This window comes from Desarmillaria tabescens (assembly GCF_030435595.1).
Source record: "Desarmillaria tabescens strain CCBAS 213 chromosome Unknown EV420scaffold_2, whole genome shotgun sequence".
NCBI classification, from domain to species: Eukaryota; Fungi; Basidiomycota; class Agaricomycetes; order Agaricales; family Physalacriaceae; genus Desarmillaria; species Desarmillaria tabescens.
Window position 1 is genome coordinate 274,883 of NW_026848301.1, and position 15,669 is coordinate 290,551.

At 45.7% G+C, this 15,669-nt stretch overlaps 2 protein-coding genes across 2 annotated transcripts; one reads left to right on the forward strand and one right to left on the reverse strand.

The window, feature by feature from the left end:
* Positions 1 to 9,936: 9,936 nt before the first annotated feature.
* Positions 9,937 to 13,000, reverse strand: EV420DRAFT_1501188 (uncharacterized protein). The gene is made up of 11 exons (XM_060471042.1): positions 12,799 to 13,000; positions 12,306 to 12,428; positions 12,101 to 12,251; positions 11,970 to 12,045; positions 11,829 to 11,918; positions 11,454 to 11,771; positions 11,315 to 11,405; positions 10,842 to 11,263; positions 10,673 to 10,779; positions 10,401 to 10,617; positions 9,937 to 10,345 (listed from the first exon to the last, which is right to left on the reverse strand). Exons 1-11 carry the CDS (start codon positions 12,953 to 12,955, stop codon positions 10,112 to 10,114), a joined length of 1,986 nt encoding a protein of 661 aa, XP_060338037.1. The 5' UTR covers positions 12,956 to 13,000; the 3' UTR covers positions 9,937 to 10,111.
* Positions 13,001 to 13,699: 699 nt separating this feature from the next.
* EV420DRAFT_1473605 (uncharacterized protein) lies at positions 13,700 to 14,848 on the forward strand (the record flags this gene model as incomplete). Its single annotated transcript, XM_060469158.1, has 4 exons — positions 13,700 to 13,958; positions 14,069 to 14,215; positions 14,309 to 14,495; positions 14,662 to 14,848. The coding sequence occupies 4 exons, from the start codon at positions 13,700 to 13,702 to the stop codon at positions 14,846 to 14,848; spliced, it is 780 nt and encodes a 259-aa protein (XP_060338038.1).
* Positions 14,849 to 15,669: the final 821 nt, after the last annotated feature.

The window sequence follows — 15,669 nt, forward strand, 5'->3', positions numbered from 1 at the left end:
GCCGAGAAGGAGAAGGCAGAGGATAAAGATGGTAGCAGTTCGGATGGGGATGACGAGAGGGAGAAGGATCCAAAGGAGAAAGCGTTGAAGAAGTTGGTGAAGCAGCAGAAGGATAGGAAAGGCAAGGGCAGGGTGAACAATTTGGAAGCTGTGGGTGTTTCAAAGAAGAGGAAGGTGAAGTCAAGTGCAGTGGTTGTAAGTGAAGGTGAAGAAGTTGTGGGGCTGTTAGGCAGGCCCTTGAAGAAATTGAAGATGGAGCCTGAGATGCAAGCGGACGACGAAGAGTATAAGGGTAACAGTAAGTTACTTCCATTGGGTCCCGTGGTTTATGCTGACATTTTGTAGAGCATTGTGGTCGTTGCAAGGCAGACAATGTGAAGTGTTTTATCTGACGTGGATGCACTTGCGAGCAATGCAAATTGAAGAAGAGCAAGTGCGTTTTTCCACAAGGTGAAGGTTTGGAAACCGTGGGCTCCGATGAGGTTGTGTACTTGTTGCAACAACTTTGCAACAAGATGGACAACTTCCAGGAGGGCTTGGAAAGCGTAGAGAGGAAGGTTGACTTCCTTGGAAGCCACGTCAACGACCTTGTGGACGATTTCCATGAGGGTGATGCACCGGAATGGCCATCGGTGATATGCCGTCTATGCGTTCACACCTAGATTTTGCGATTTTATAACAATACTGTTGCAGGTCTATCCTATACTAGTCGTATATCAAGGGCTATAGTTGAGACTTTGGACTGATAGTCAAGTTAGCATGCTACTAGTCGAGTCAGGACTTAGGAATGATACCACTAGTGGGTCAGCCCTACCAGCCAACCAGACTAGCACCTCCAAAGCTAGTATGACTTAGTAAAATACGGTCACTAGTAAAGAATACAGCTGCTAGCGCCCAAACAAGAAGTAAGAACCCACACAGATCTCGACTATTCAGTCGCTAGTGGACCGATCTGGGCATGAACACCTAAGTCAGGATGACTAGTCACACGAGCACTTCTGAAAGGACTTAGAAATGAACCAGTAAAGGCATAACCCTTAGCCCAGATCTGGCTAGTGTGATACAGATCTCATACGATCGGCACTAGTATAGCTGGGCTGCACCCCGATCACGATCGAGCAGTTGCTACAGGCACGGTTACCCGACTATTAGTATAGCCATGTCACTAGTGGAGCACCACTGGGCAAAGGGTGCAGGAAACGACCCAATAGCAGAGTCCCTCACCCGCTATCCGACAGAAAGAACAGGCTAGGCCGACTATTGCGTGATTATTCACCATAATTCGTGACTAGCCAAGATATCCTTACCAATATTACCCCTAAAGAATCTATTTATATTTATTCTGTACCTGTCTCTGTAGTATATAAGTAGTAGGAGGGGCAGCCTCGCAGGCCAGGCAAGCCATCCCCACAATTGTGACCTACTAGTCCATATTCTAGTGCTCCAATTAAAGGCTTTTGTGCTTAACCTCGACAAAGTGTCTACTAGTCACTTAGTCACCTATAGTATTGAACGAAATGAAGTGTCTTAAAGTTACTATTCTGTCTTGGAGTGACTCAGAGCATTTTGAAGTTAGTTAAAGTATTTTCTCAGAGTTAAAGTATTTGTTCTTAGGCCAAGAGTGCCACTAGTCAAGCCTAGGGTGCTGCTAGTCAAGTGTAGACCACTTGTGAGACCCAGTATTTGGCCCAGAGTGCCACTAGTTTCAAAGTATCAGAGTTAGACCGAGTGCAGTTGCTCAACCCAAGTCACTATTCATCCAATCGTGTCTTAAAACCCCGCTAGCACGAGTATTACATCTTGTGTAGCTCACTAGTACCAAATATATGTCTTTAAACAACCTTTCCCTGATTTGTTGAAGTCTGCAGAGTGCTTCTATCATACTCAAAACACCCGAACTCAATAATATTGGTGGTTAGTGTAGAGTAGTAGAGGGTTTTGGTGTTGTGGTGTTCATATCCATTCACTAGCCTTTTGTCACTCGCCATTACTGAGCACATCAGCGGTGTCTAGGTGTTTTGTTACATCCACAGGTAGTGCAAGATTTAACGTAGTGGCAGACGTATTCACGCATCTGTGGCCAGGTATAGTTCTGTCGGACGAGTTCAAGAGTCCGATTTTGGCCAAAGTGACCTGCCAAGATGTGGTCATGATTGTTTTGGAGAACGTGAAGATGGAGATCATCGGAGTCCAGAACATAGATGCGACTGTTGAGACATAGTAGTCCTGATTCATCCATGGGCCACTGAGAGAAATTGGAAGGGGAAGATGCGAGTCGAAAGCCTTCAATGGCAGTGGGGTCCGACAGTTGTGCATTCTTGATATCATAGTGGAGCTTGTCGATGTCCATTATAGCACTAGCACATAAGACAGGGCCTTCAAGAAATGTAGCATGGAGTGAAGCGGAGAGTTGTTCTTGAGTGAAAACAGGTTGGAAATTATGAGGGTTGACTTGAGCATATTGACTATCCCCCTCTTTAGGGTAGATGTCCCATTGTCTAGTGAGGGCATCTGGTTTCCCACCAAGTTTACCTGGTCGGAACTGAATTACAAGGTTGAACTGGGATAGGAATTCAGACCAGCACACTTGTCGTCGAGTAAGGACCTTGGTAGTGGAGAAATATTCGAGATTCTTGTGGTCTGTAACGATGTCAATGGCTTCCGTGGAGCCTTTAAGATAATGACGCCAATATTTGAAGGCTTCGAAGATGGCCAGAAGCTCTTTATCGTGCATATCATAGTTGAGTTCAGCACCATGGAGGCTCCAGGACAAGAAGGATATTGGGTGAATCTTGCCATCATCAAGGTAGATGGATAGGATGGCAGCGATGGCATAGTCGGAAGTGTCGGTTTCCACAACCAGTTGATGGTCGGGAAGCTAGTGGGTAAGGATGGGAGCATGAGTAAAGGCCTGCTTCAACTCATTGAAGGTGGATAGGCATTTGTTGTCGAATTTCCATGGAGTTCCTTTGTGAGTGAGTCATGTTAAGGGCAGGACGATCTCACTGTACTCATGAATAAAACAGTGGTAGAAATTAGCAAAGCCGAGGAAGGATTGGATATCCTTGACCTTGCATGGGACTGGCCAGTCAGTAATACCTTTGACCTTGTCTTCGGACATGCGTAAGCCTTCAGGTGAGAGGATGTAACCAAGGTATTCAATGGAGTCCCAATGGAATTCACATTTGGAACCCTTGCAGTGGAGGCCATTAGCCCTGAGTCTGCGAAGGACTTCACATATATGTTTTCGGTGATCCTCAGGATTGTCGGAGTAGATAAGGATGTCATCAAGGTATATGATGACAGATACATTGAGCATGTCAGAAAAGATGTCATTGATGAAGCGTTGGAAAGCCATGGGAGCATTAGTGAGTCCGAAGGGCATGACACGCCATTCAAAGGAGCCATAGCGGGTCCAAAATGCAGTTTTCCATTCATCACCCTCAGCTATGCAGATGAGATGGTAGGCATGACAAAGGTTGAGCTTGGTGTAGAGATGAGCGGAACACATGGAGTCGAGGAGATCGGAAATGAGGGGCAAAGGGTAATGGTCTTTTTTAGAGATTTTATTAAGGCCACGGTAATCTACACAGAGTCTAAGTTCACCAGTTTTCTTCTTGACAAACAGTACTGGAGCTCCATGCGGAGAGCGGGAAGGAGTGATGAAACCATTATGGATGTTATCATCAATAAACTCGTGTAAGGCCTTTAGTTCGGATTCAGAAAGGGAGTAAATGGGGCCGAGTGGAGGGGTAGAACCTTCCTCAATGTTGATCTTGAGGTCATAGGGACGATGTTCGGGGAGTTTTTCAGAAAGGGAATCACTGAATACATCGGCAAATTCATGGTATTCCAGTGGGACATTGGATAAGTCAGCGGGAGCCGCAGAGGTAGCCTTGCCATTAACACTAGGCATAGAAGGCTGCAGTGTGAACTGCTGAGCCCCTTCTTCTGCGCAAGCTCAGACAAAAGTGGCAGCCGAAATAATAGATATCTTAGGGGCAGCCGAAGCACCAAAGGAAGGAATGGTAGGATAGGAATAGATAGGTTCATAAGGTGGTGGAGGGGGGGGCAGATGGTGTAGTGGTTACCTCTGCTTGTTCGATTGTACCTCGTTCCACACAGAAAATATTTATTTTCGCACTCGCGAGTTCGAGCCCCCCACCCCCCAGAAAGTAACACTCTAGACACTTTCCAGGTTCTACCACTTCCGATATCCGAATCACGTGAAATGCAGCCTCCCTTTCCAAACATGATCAAGTCACGCACATTACCCCCTCTAAAATCACATGACAAATCTTATCTCTCCTTGCCATTCTAGGCATCGGTTCGAGGCCCTTCCAGTGATCTTTCGAATAAGACAGGGAAACGGAGTCGCATGCCGCAAGGCTGCCGCCTGGTTGGGACCCAGGTGTAACAAAATGGAGTGGTGATCCAAGCACACCCCGGCCTGGCACATCGCCCCCGCATCAATTGATCACACTGTGTTGGTGATCTTGGCCGAGTAAGGCAGGTCTGGGAAAGAGAGACCGGAGAAGGACTGGGATTGATGGAGTTTGGTGGGAAGTAGGACTAGGCCATGAGAAGGGTCTGGTGAAGAAATGACGGTGACGGATAGATTGCGGCCATTTCTCGGCAGAGGTCAGGATTTCCCAAAGTGGGAAAAGGTGGCAGTGCCCGAGTCGCACCAAGTTATCGAGGGCGAGGGATAATTTCGTGCCATAACATAAGTGCACAGCTTGTTAAGCTGACTTAATCGATGACATCATACACACAGTAACACAAGTAGCTAAATTGGACCATACGCATGTGTAACCAATATACTTAGGAAAAAAAAAAAAAAAAAAAAGGTGGTGGAGCCCGTCAGGATCTCGATTTTGGAGTGGAAGGGGGTGATGGTTGGATTGGACTGAAGGAGTCTGAGCAGACTGGCACATGTGTGTCAGCAGCCGTGGAAGCGCTTGAGGCAGAAACTACTGATAATAGTGAATGGAAAGTGATATTGTGCTTTACCCAGTCAATCAATAGATTGTAGCAGGAGAGCCAGTTGTATCCCAGAATGACGTTACAAGATGAGTCTAGACAAGTGACGTAGAAGTCAATAGGAAGGGTGTCTCCGGAAGGGAAACAGATTGGAAGGGAAATAGATTGGGAGATGTGAGATCCGACGGAGCCATCGAGAAGCCAAACTTGGACAGGGGGGATAGATTTGGTAGTGAGATTGTGATCCTCAATGTACTTTGAATCAACAAAGCAGTGGCTAGAGCCAGAATCAATGAGTGTGAGAAAACGAAGGATAGTAGAAATGGGGGAACTGTCGGACTCCGACCCAGAGCTGACTTCAGAGGAAAGAGGGACAGTTAGGGAGTGGTTGGAAAGAGTGGCAGCATTGAGGGTTACGATCTCCAATGCACTGTGACAGTCAACGCAACCCTGTCCTAGTGTGGAGGATACAGGGTTGCTCTCTAGTTTTCCGATTCTGATGGAACCGGCTCAACAGAGGCAGAGGGTTCAGGAGTGGTAGACATGGCAGCAGCACAGCCCTGAGTGGAGGCTGTGGCTTTGCACTTGTTACACTCCTCAGTTTTGTGTTTACCTCCACAGAACATGCAGAGGTTGTTCTTCCGATGGCAGTCCTTTTCTTCTTGAGTAAGATGGCCATCTTTGCCTAGCTTGTCAGCGTAGGGCTTAGGGTTGGAAGAGGAAGAGTTGTTGGAGGGAGAGGAAGACGAACAGTTAGAACCCTTTGACTTGTTGCTGTTGCTGGAAGAGGAAGATGGATTACTGCATTTTTCTCAGGAGATTTCAGCTCTCCAAGTCCAGTAGCGAGCGTCAAGTTCTTGTGCTAGGTTCCGCATATCACAGAGATTATCGGGTTTCCCATGGTGAGCCATATCATCCTTGATGCAGGAGCAAAGACCACGATAGAAGGCATGTCGGAGGGAGTTATCACCATAGCCAATAATGGCAGCATACTGATTGAATTTGACAATATACTTCATGATGCGATCTCCGTCACACATCCGAAGATTTTCGAGTTTGTCTTTAGCATCTCCGACGGCATCAAAGGGGCCGAAGTTGGTTCGGAGTTCCAAAAGGAAGGCAGCATATGAGTATGCCCAGGCAGAAGGGTTGTGGTGATTAGGATGGAGGATATCTGGTTTGAACCAGTTGAGTGCAACACCAGAAAGGAAGGAGATGGCATAGTTGACTTTTGCCATATCCGATCGGAATGTGTCAGGACGGTTATTGAAGTTCAACTGGAGGGAGACGATGAAGGCTTTCAGTTTTCGGGAGTCCGAACCATCAAAGGTATCTGGTTCTTTGACCTTGGTGTGCATGGTACGTTGTTGGTTGCCGTTGAACGCATCAGAAACACCACAGAGAACATTCATGAGTTGGATGAGGATCTGAGTGTCATTGGTGGGGAAGTTAGGGTTGTTGCCAGGGTTGTTGTTAGGTCCTCCTCTGGGACCACTGGGACCACCAGGGCCACCAGGGTTGGGTGGGCCACCCCCAGGGTTTCCTGATGGGTGCTCTTGGCCATTCACTGGTGTGTGAGGGGGGAAGTCCCCATCTTCCAAACCTTGGTCATCATCGTCATCAGGTCTTCAGAGGTCATTGAACAAGGACGTAGAGGGATTCTGTGGAGGTTCGTTTCAATATTGGCCCCAGCTGTTGGATTCCGATTGCTGGGCTATGAAGGGATTAGGTGACTGGTTAACATCAGATTGGTGAGCAGTGAAGCCACTGTGAAGGTAGGTTTCCCTACAGGATTGTTGGTGAGGAGCGGAATCCAATCCAAAGAGGAGAGGACCCTCTTTTGAAGTGGAGGCAGGAATATTGTCCATGGTATAGGTTCGGTTGTTGGCCATGGAGTTGCAGCTGGTTTCTGGAGGAACGGTGAAAGTGGAAGACATGATTTAGGAAGAAATTTCAACTCAAGGGTTTGAGTTCAAATATACTGTTAGGATCGTGCCAATAGGATTGCGGCAGTAATTGTACATAGTGGAATGCCGTGGGATGTGTCGAGCATAGGTGAAGCTATTAGCAACGACACACCTGAGCCGAAGCCCTAAGATGAGTATGGATGGAAGTCTGCAGAGTGATGTAAGAGAGAAGTCCAACGGATCAGAGTTCCATGGACTGGAGACAAGAGTGACTTAGAGTCAGAGAGAGAGAGAGAGAGATTGGGCTGAACCAAGTTGATATTCAAACTCAGTATCTACAGTGTAATTCTAAGGTTTATATACTAGTTAGGAGTCTGATCTAGTTTCTACTCGGAGTGGTCTACATTCTAGGGTGGTCAGTGGTTGTAGCCTACCGGTCGGTAGCTGATGGAGTCCGATGACATGCTGTGCTTAGCAATGTCAGGCTATTGATAAATTAAAATGGAGAGATTAAATATAGAATGGGATATGAAATAGAAACTGGGAATTGGAATCTGTAGGATTCCGGGCTGTGGTTTGTTGGGTTGAGTGGAAGTCGGATTTCTGTCGGCATGCTTGTTACAGGCTCATTATGAGGTATGTATTGCATTAGTGGGAGTCAGAGTGACCAATTATTGATGATTATGAGGTTGATTATGGCAACAATTATGAGTCTGATTATAAGTTGTAATCATCATCATAATCACTCTGGCTCTGACTGTATACCAATTAAGGTAATAAATGTAAAGGGGAGGATTCATAATCGCTGTTCATCATCGGTGCTATAATTGTTTCCATAATTATTTCTATAATTGTCCCATATACTCTGACTCCCACTATTTCTCCTCCACTACTTTTTTGATAGATGAATCATTTCCACTGTCCAGGGTAAGATTTTGTCCATTATATATGGCCATGTTGGGGTATAGCTTGCAGATGTCAATACCCTTGCCAATCCCCTTCCTAGGACTCAGGAGCCATCAGCATCACTACCATACACTTACCCACCTTTCTTCTATCAATCTTGCAACCAAATTTCACCCTATGATGGATCAAATTCGATCTGACAGCTGCGCTGAAACCTCACTGAGATGGCTTCCTTGATTCTGTAGGCAAGGATACTACTCTGACTTGACACCAATGATCATCTTTGAAGCAGCCAATAAGTGTGTCCAGTGACTGCACTGTTATAACAAGAGGGTCATATCTGGTATTCTCATAACCCACTCCTCCATTTCTCTTGGCCTCATGGCAACTCAGACAGATATTCCACCTGATCTTACCAATGAAGACAAAGCTCTTCTATTTCACTATCTTGATGCTGAGCTGAGCTCCCTAATTCTCCAAGCATTATTGCATGGTGGGCAACAACATCCAGTGTTTGACATGCAGGTGTTGAATAATGACAGGCATATACACTGGCATTCTTGCTGTCACATTGTGGAATATATGTGAGCCAGGAGCATTTCTACCATGTCATCCAAACTAACATGAGTGGTACAGTCATCAATAAATGTTCACCTCGCCACCGAGCCCTAGTCATTGTTATTATTCTCCTCCATGCTTTGACTACTATCTCTTTTGCTGTCCAATGGTCATTTATATGCTCTGCATTCATCCAAAATGGACAAAGCTTTTGGACTGTATACTCAAAGTTGATTGCTGTGAACAAAGCAGTCAATTTGGAGCAGGGTATTGCAGCCTGCATGAGTACCATTCTCACAGACTTATATATTGTGTGTGCTACTTCACTGGTGATCCACATCAGCTTACCATTGTTTTGACTTTAGATTTGGTGCTATTGGATGGTTTGGGGATGACACTGACTTATTGTCCTGCTCCCAATCATTTCCCTAATTTCTGCCACTGGTAAAGTGTCCAATCTCATCTACTCCTTCACATATCCAACTTTACATATGTCTAGTGATGAAAATCATTGAGGTATATTATGAGAAGTTGGATGCATACAACTCAGTATTTGTGATGCCCTATGTGTCCCTCATCCTGGCAACAACATTATGGTGCACACTGCTCATCATTTTCCGCATTTTGACTGTTACCAGGGTTAGACATGGAGGTGGCAGCTGGCTAAAAGTTTATTACCATTTTATTGAAGTGCTAGTGGAATCCTCCGCTCTCTATTCAATATCTCTGATCTTATATCTGGTTTTCTACAATAACAATACTTTTCGATGGTATTATCTTGATGTCATAGCTGGCATTGCAAGGGTGTGTTCACTATCCTGGTCTCCTTTATCATTTATCAAACACCCTGTGTAGGGAGTTGCACCCACACTTCTTATTGGCAGAGCAGCTGCTGGACACACACGCCCAACTGAAGAACAAGATGAAAGTGCAACAGTATCAACCCTTCGTTTCCAAATGTCTTCACAATCATCTCAACCTTCACAACCTTCCACTTCAAGCTTTCAGGAATCTACAAGGCAGAGTGCAGTCCTTGAAATGGACATTGAAGCCCAGACAGAGCAGTTGGATGAGCTTGTGGTGGTTGTTGAAAGGGCATAATAGAGCTCATGGTGAACATCTGAAAGTCTGGGTGAGACTTTGGGCTTGATTTAGACTGTAATTTTTTATTATACTATCTTTTTTTACTATTGCATTCTCTACTTACTTGATTTTTCAATCAACTATATAGTATAGACATATTTCTTGACCCCAGCTATGAGGAATACCAATAACGCAGTGAGGAACAATTAGAATCATGACAAATTATTGGTACATCAGGTGATATCAATATTACCCAATCTACCTAATGGAATGTCCAAAGTCACCAGAAACGATGTGGATTGATATCTCTGATGATAGCAGAGTCAGGGTTCCATGTAGTATACTGGGATCATCCTAGATCAAAACTGAAGTGCCATGCCAGAACCATAACCATCTGGAAAGACTGCAAGAATGGCATGTATGCATTAATTAGAATCGAATCCTTGAACAACACCAACATAGTAAGGTACCTCTACTTTTTGGAGCCACTACCACTTCCTCTTCTTCTTCTTACCCTCCCCAGGAGCAGACCTAATAGCCTCCATAATTTGATCATCCAACACACCCACATGCTTTTCTCGCTTCTCCTTCAAGTCTCCCTCCAAAGCACCCTTCTTCCTCACCTTTTTGAACATCATCTCAATCTCATCTATCTCCTTCTCCTTCTCCCATTTTCATTTCTGCTTAGGTTTCTCTGCCTCTTTCTCCTCCTCTACCTTGCCCTCTTCCACAGGAGGTTCAGCCTTCTTTTCCTTCTCCTCCCTTGCCTTGGCCTTCCCAACCAAATCCCTCCACTCCCCTGGCCTCTTCTTCCACACATACAAATTCAATGCCCTAACAAAAAACTTTCCATAAAACAATGCAGCCAAACCCTGCTTGTAATCCATCACACTGCACGTGATTTCTTCCTGTCAGCCACAATGGACATCAGACCCACATCCCATACACAAAACATAAACATACCTTCATATACGTATCACTCCACCCCCAACATCTCTCCCCAACCTGACTCCCAATCCTGTCATCTACCAATTCATGAAAATGCCCTAGGAATGCTAAGATGAGCCGATGCTTGGCTTTGTGTGGGACTGTGAGAGAGTCGAGGAATATGTCGAGGACGCGGGATGAGATGGGGTGCTGGGTGAGGGGGATGAGTGATGTTATGGGGAGAGATAGGATACTGAAAAAGAAAAAGTTTAACAAGTCAAAAAGCAGGGAGAGCACTGCTAGCTAACCTCTCGATGATCCCAGCATTGTATGGGTCCTTGAGAGGAAGCATTGACTGCAATAACAATGCTCCTTGGACATTCGGCTCTGGAGGTGTACTTGCAGACTTGTAATCCTAATAATTCCACTCCATGTTAGCTAAGTCCAATCCAGCCAGCCAGGAATAAACAAACAAACCTCAACTGTCTTCAGATTCATCACAGCCCTAACCAACACCTCTGTCTCATCCTGCTCCCCACACCCAAACGCACCCTTCAACGCACTCCAAACATCCTCCCCACCTCCCCCAACCTCCACCATAGCCTTCACCACACCCATCCTGCCCATCTTTATGGCCCTCCCCCACCACCCTGTCCCCAAACCACCAAGCTGCGTGGGATTTGCCCTACTCACAGCTCGAGCCAGCACGTAATTGGAGACCACATGTGTGGCGAGCCGTTCGATGCTGCCATTCTCTGGGCAGAGGTACGTACCCCAGAGAACGTCAAATACTGGTTGAGGAGCTTGGGTGACGATGGTTTCGAGTAGGTGGGACAAGGTTGCATCTTGGAGGAGGGTGTGGATGTAATCTGACTCAGTGGTGGGCATCAAAGAGTTCACTAATGGTCATGAGTATGTCCCTAGATGCATACGAAATAGAAAGTACTCACACGTTTGACTGACCATCCCAACCAATACACGGTCCATCAAACTGCTGCTTTTGTTTGACATACCATGCTTGGCTTCGACTTCGATGAGAACCTATCATGAATATCAATATATGCCAGGAAACATGAAGCAATGACTGACATCAAGACCAGGACATGCGACCTTACTCCCTGCACATGCTCTTACCTCATTATCACTCATCCCCTCCCTGAACACCCCTACGATCTTCCTTGCTGCCTTGTCAAAGCTCCTTGGCCTCTCCCCCTTCCCCTCCTCCCCTTTTTCTGATGCAAAGAGACTCTGCATCTCGCCTTGCTTGCCTTTCCAGCTTTTACTGTGTTTTGATGTTTGGGACTGCATATGTGTATTTGATGTGGGAGAGAGCAGGAGAGCGAGCGTGCAGATGATGTGTGAGCCAAAAGGATCATGGAGAAGTGGAGGCAGGATGGGGAAGAGTTCCTGTCCATGCAGATGTAAGTAAGATTGGTCTGGGTCTGGACATGATAAGAAACATACATCACATAAATCCAGTATGAGTTCGGTCATCATTGGAAGATGTCCCTTTTTTGCGTCACTTTGTGGTATCTCAGGTAGTATACCTTTCATCTACATAGAATAAATTAGCCATTATTTTCAGCAAGACTCGATGAAACTCACCTCTCTCGAAACAGTCTCCCCAGAAACCTTGAGAAGGGTATGCGATGCGAACCGATGTTGAGCTAGTGCTTCATACCTAACCTCATCAGCGAAACCACGAAATAAAAACAAAACACCAAGTCACTCATGACCCTGTCAAACTATCCATAAACACCCTCCTCGCAAAATCATCCATTGAATGCACCATCCTCTCCAAAACCACCAAACACTCTGGGTCAGTCGCGAGTTGTTTTTCCTTGCCCGTCATCTCGGTGAGGGCAGCAAGGAAGAATGTGTGTTTTTCTAAACAAATACGAAAAATTAGCTTTCTCTTTCCTTTCCTTACTGCACACTTACCCTCATCATCCACCTCCACCTCCTTATCCTGCCACTGCCGCATCTGCACGTCCACAGTCCGGAAATACGCCTTGACGTCCACGTCGAGGTACCCAAAAGGTGCTTCCGAGTCTTGCTCCTGCTCTTGTTGGGGATTTGGGATGATCCAGGACCCATGATTATCCCCCAAAAGGTTTCATCAAAAGTCTGGACAAATTTTCGAAAACTCGGGGGCGAGGTTACCCCAGAATCTGGACAAATCGACCCCCTCAAAGAGCAAGGTTTCCTCATTGTCTGGACAAAAGTCAGGTTTTGGGCATTGTTGGACACTATCCAGGTGCCACCAGCAGCAAAAAATTACATAATGTGTCCAATAAAGGAAAATTTATGCAGAGATGGATCGAAAGAAGGAAAAAATCTCAAGCTTTCCACGTCAGTCTGGACAAATTTTGAATTTCGGCTTGGAACAAAAGTCCGGACAAATTTCTGAAAAAGGCAAATTTTCTGATGAAACCTCTTGGGGAATAATCATGGGTCCTGATGATCCATGATGGTCCAGCTTCGACTTCAGGCTCTGGTTCTATTTCTGCGCTATGTTGTTGTTGCTCTGTGTCTGCATCTGGGGCAGGCTTTTTGTGTTTCTTGCCTCTTTTTCTGTTTTCTTGGGGCATGGCAGCCGGGAGTGAAATAAAGAAGTGTGTGTGTGGCTGTGCAACTCACGTCTATGCCTTGATTTCCACCAGAATATGCCAACCCTCTGTGCAATTGAGGATTACATATCTACATACTCAGGTGTCAGACACTTGGGCCATGGATCCAAGGGCAAAGGGTGGATTCCATGCAGAGGTGTAGTTACATCTGTATCAAGTTGAAACCACGATTTCCGACCCGAAATATGAAGTGCAATGCTTGCAGCCCGAACAAGTGCGTCCCATTCTGACTCTCCTATTCAGGGTCCTGAGATGACTCATAGCCTCCTATCTATGACTCTGCTTTTAACTCTCAATCTATCAGTTACTTATTTCTCCAAAATACATATATCACTGTCCCATGCCTCTGTTTCCACCAGCATACATCCCTGCTTCTCCCATCCCTTCCAAGCAATGTAAGCTTATCACCTTCCGACATTGTCTCAATGTGACTGAACTTCTCACACAGTAATCCGTATGTTCAGCACACCTTCAAATATCAACCCAAGCTGGATCTTCTTTATTACATAGGAAGCTTTGAAGCTTTCCATGAGCCATGGCAAGGTCCCAGTAGGGATCTTTTAATGCAGTACATCCATGACTGTCATCAACATCGATACATGTCCAGCAATTTTGCCTCTATCTATTCATCATCCGGAACAGGCAAGTTGCGCATCGTGGACATGACCCTCTTCTGTTTTCCTATGAACATATGGGAAAGACTCGATGGATTTTATGGAGATTTTACCTTCCTGTTCTCACTTCATTTACCAGGCCATAGCTTATCCTCCCAGCGATACCATCCTAAACAACTATCTCGTTCCCTCCCAGGATCAGGTCAACAACCTGAAACTGATGTACAAGTATGCCCCTTTCTTGGCTACTCTGTTTTTGTATACCGCAGAGACTCTGAAGAGTGACTGTGAGGAAACATATCCGACACCAGAAGCTCTGGCGCTAGCATGGAAACAGTGCCTTGCAGCAGGTGAGACAGCCACCACAGTAGATCCTTTTTGTTCTGGCTTCTATGCTGAGGTGGTTAGAGTATGTACTATTTGTGAACAATCTCTGTTATATTCACATGTCCATCCCCAGTAAAAATCAAGTGGAAGCTCGAGATAGCCACACAAGACCTCGTCAACATTTTCAGTCAGAAAGTCATACCTCGGCGCTATGACAGGCCCTTGGAATTCATCATCTATCTCAATGAAGCACACACTCTGACATGGGAAGGCGAACTCGGTAGCCATCCTTCCAGCACTCTGGAAATCTTCAATACCATCTTGGGATAGCTAATGAGGTTCCCATTCTTCACGATATACATATCCACAACAGATTCAGAGGGTCTCCTTGCCAAGGATAACCAACCCCAGCTAGTCGGCAAGTGCCTCGTCATCCTCGCCCAACAAAGCGCCATTTCCTGCTTCCTCCCTTCCTCCCGATTGCCACTCGGATATCTGATAGCCCACGGTCATCCAGTTCCCGTTCTGGTCTTTCTCAACCACATGTTCAACCAGAAATGGTGAGACTCTATCTTGAGCATCTGGCCTGTCAGTGATGAACATGGACCCCCCTCTCCACGAAGCATTCAAGGATGTCTATGTCAATTTCACTCATTTCACTGAGGCTGGCGACAGCAAGGTCATCCAATACCTGCCTCATATGATGCTTTGGTTCTTGATGTACAGCTGCTGCTCTATGAACTCTGTGGACTTGATCACTGCAATGCACCATGGTTCTCTCCAGAATCCTCTCTACGATAGCTCGACGTCTCAGCTGGCTTTCCGGATCCAAAACTGTGCTGAAGAGGTTCCAATTTTGGTGAAACCACAGACTGTTATGCCGGCTCAAGAGGACCTTCCTGTGCTGTCATAGTTGGGGATCGAGGATAGGTCAAGGCATCAGGTCAAATCATCCAAACCAGGAGCGCACACCGAGAGCATCCACTGGAAGCATTATCAGATTAATGCCATTGGATGTTCTTCCGAGGTTTTCACTGTGATTCCAGTGAAGGAAGAGTGTACCTATCAGAGACTGTTGTGTCCAATGCCTATGGATAGCTTTACTAGAAAGCATAAAGGTATGAATCTTTCAGCCTTTCATACACAGAAACCGGCATTTTTCGCTGACAAAGTCAAGTTGTGGAACTGGCTCCAGGACATGATAAAGGGTGAGGAGGATATCAAGAAAGCCTTGGTAATGTGAACTTGGATGTGTAATGTATGCAATTCCACAATTCTTATATGTAGCAACATATTGTAGGAATAGCATGTGTGCTTTTGGATGTAGGAGATCAGTGAACACGTTACAAAGTCAAAAAATGTGCAAGATAATCGCCCAGGTGGTCGATAATGTTCTAATGGTCTATGCATTGTATATGTTTTCGACAAGTTATAACATACTGTACATTGACTATCAATCTTGAGCAATGTGCTGGTCATGAAGGATGATCTTCTCAGTGTGTGATTGGGTAGTACAGAGGATGAGCGAGATGATTGCTTATGGGAAGGGATGGAGTGGTGATTCGCAACATTACTTGGTTCACTGAATACATTATGTACTGGGAGAAGGCATCAAGGGGAATTCAAGAGAGTAAAGACACCAATGCCAGTAATTGGGTTTGCGAAAGCCAAAGCCAGAGCCTAAAATGACCAGAGCCAGATACATTCTTAAAGCAAAACGGTCGAATCCCGATC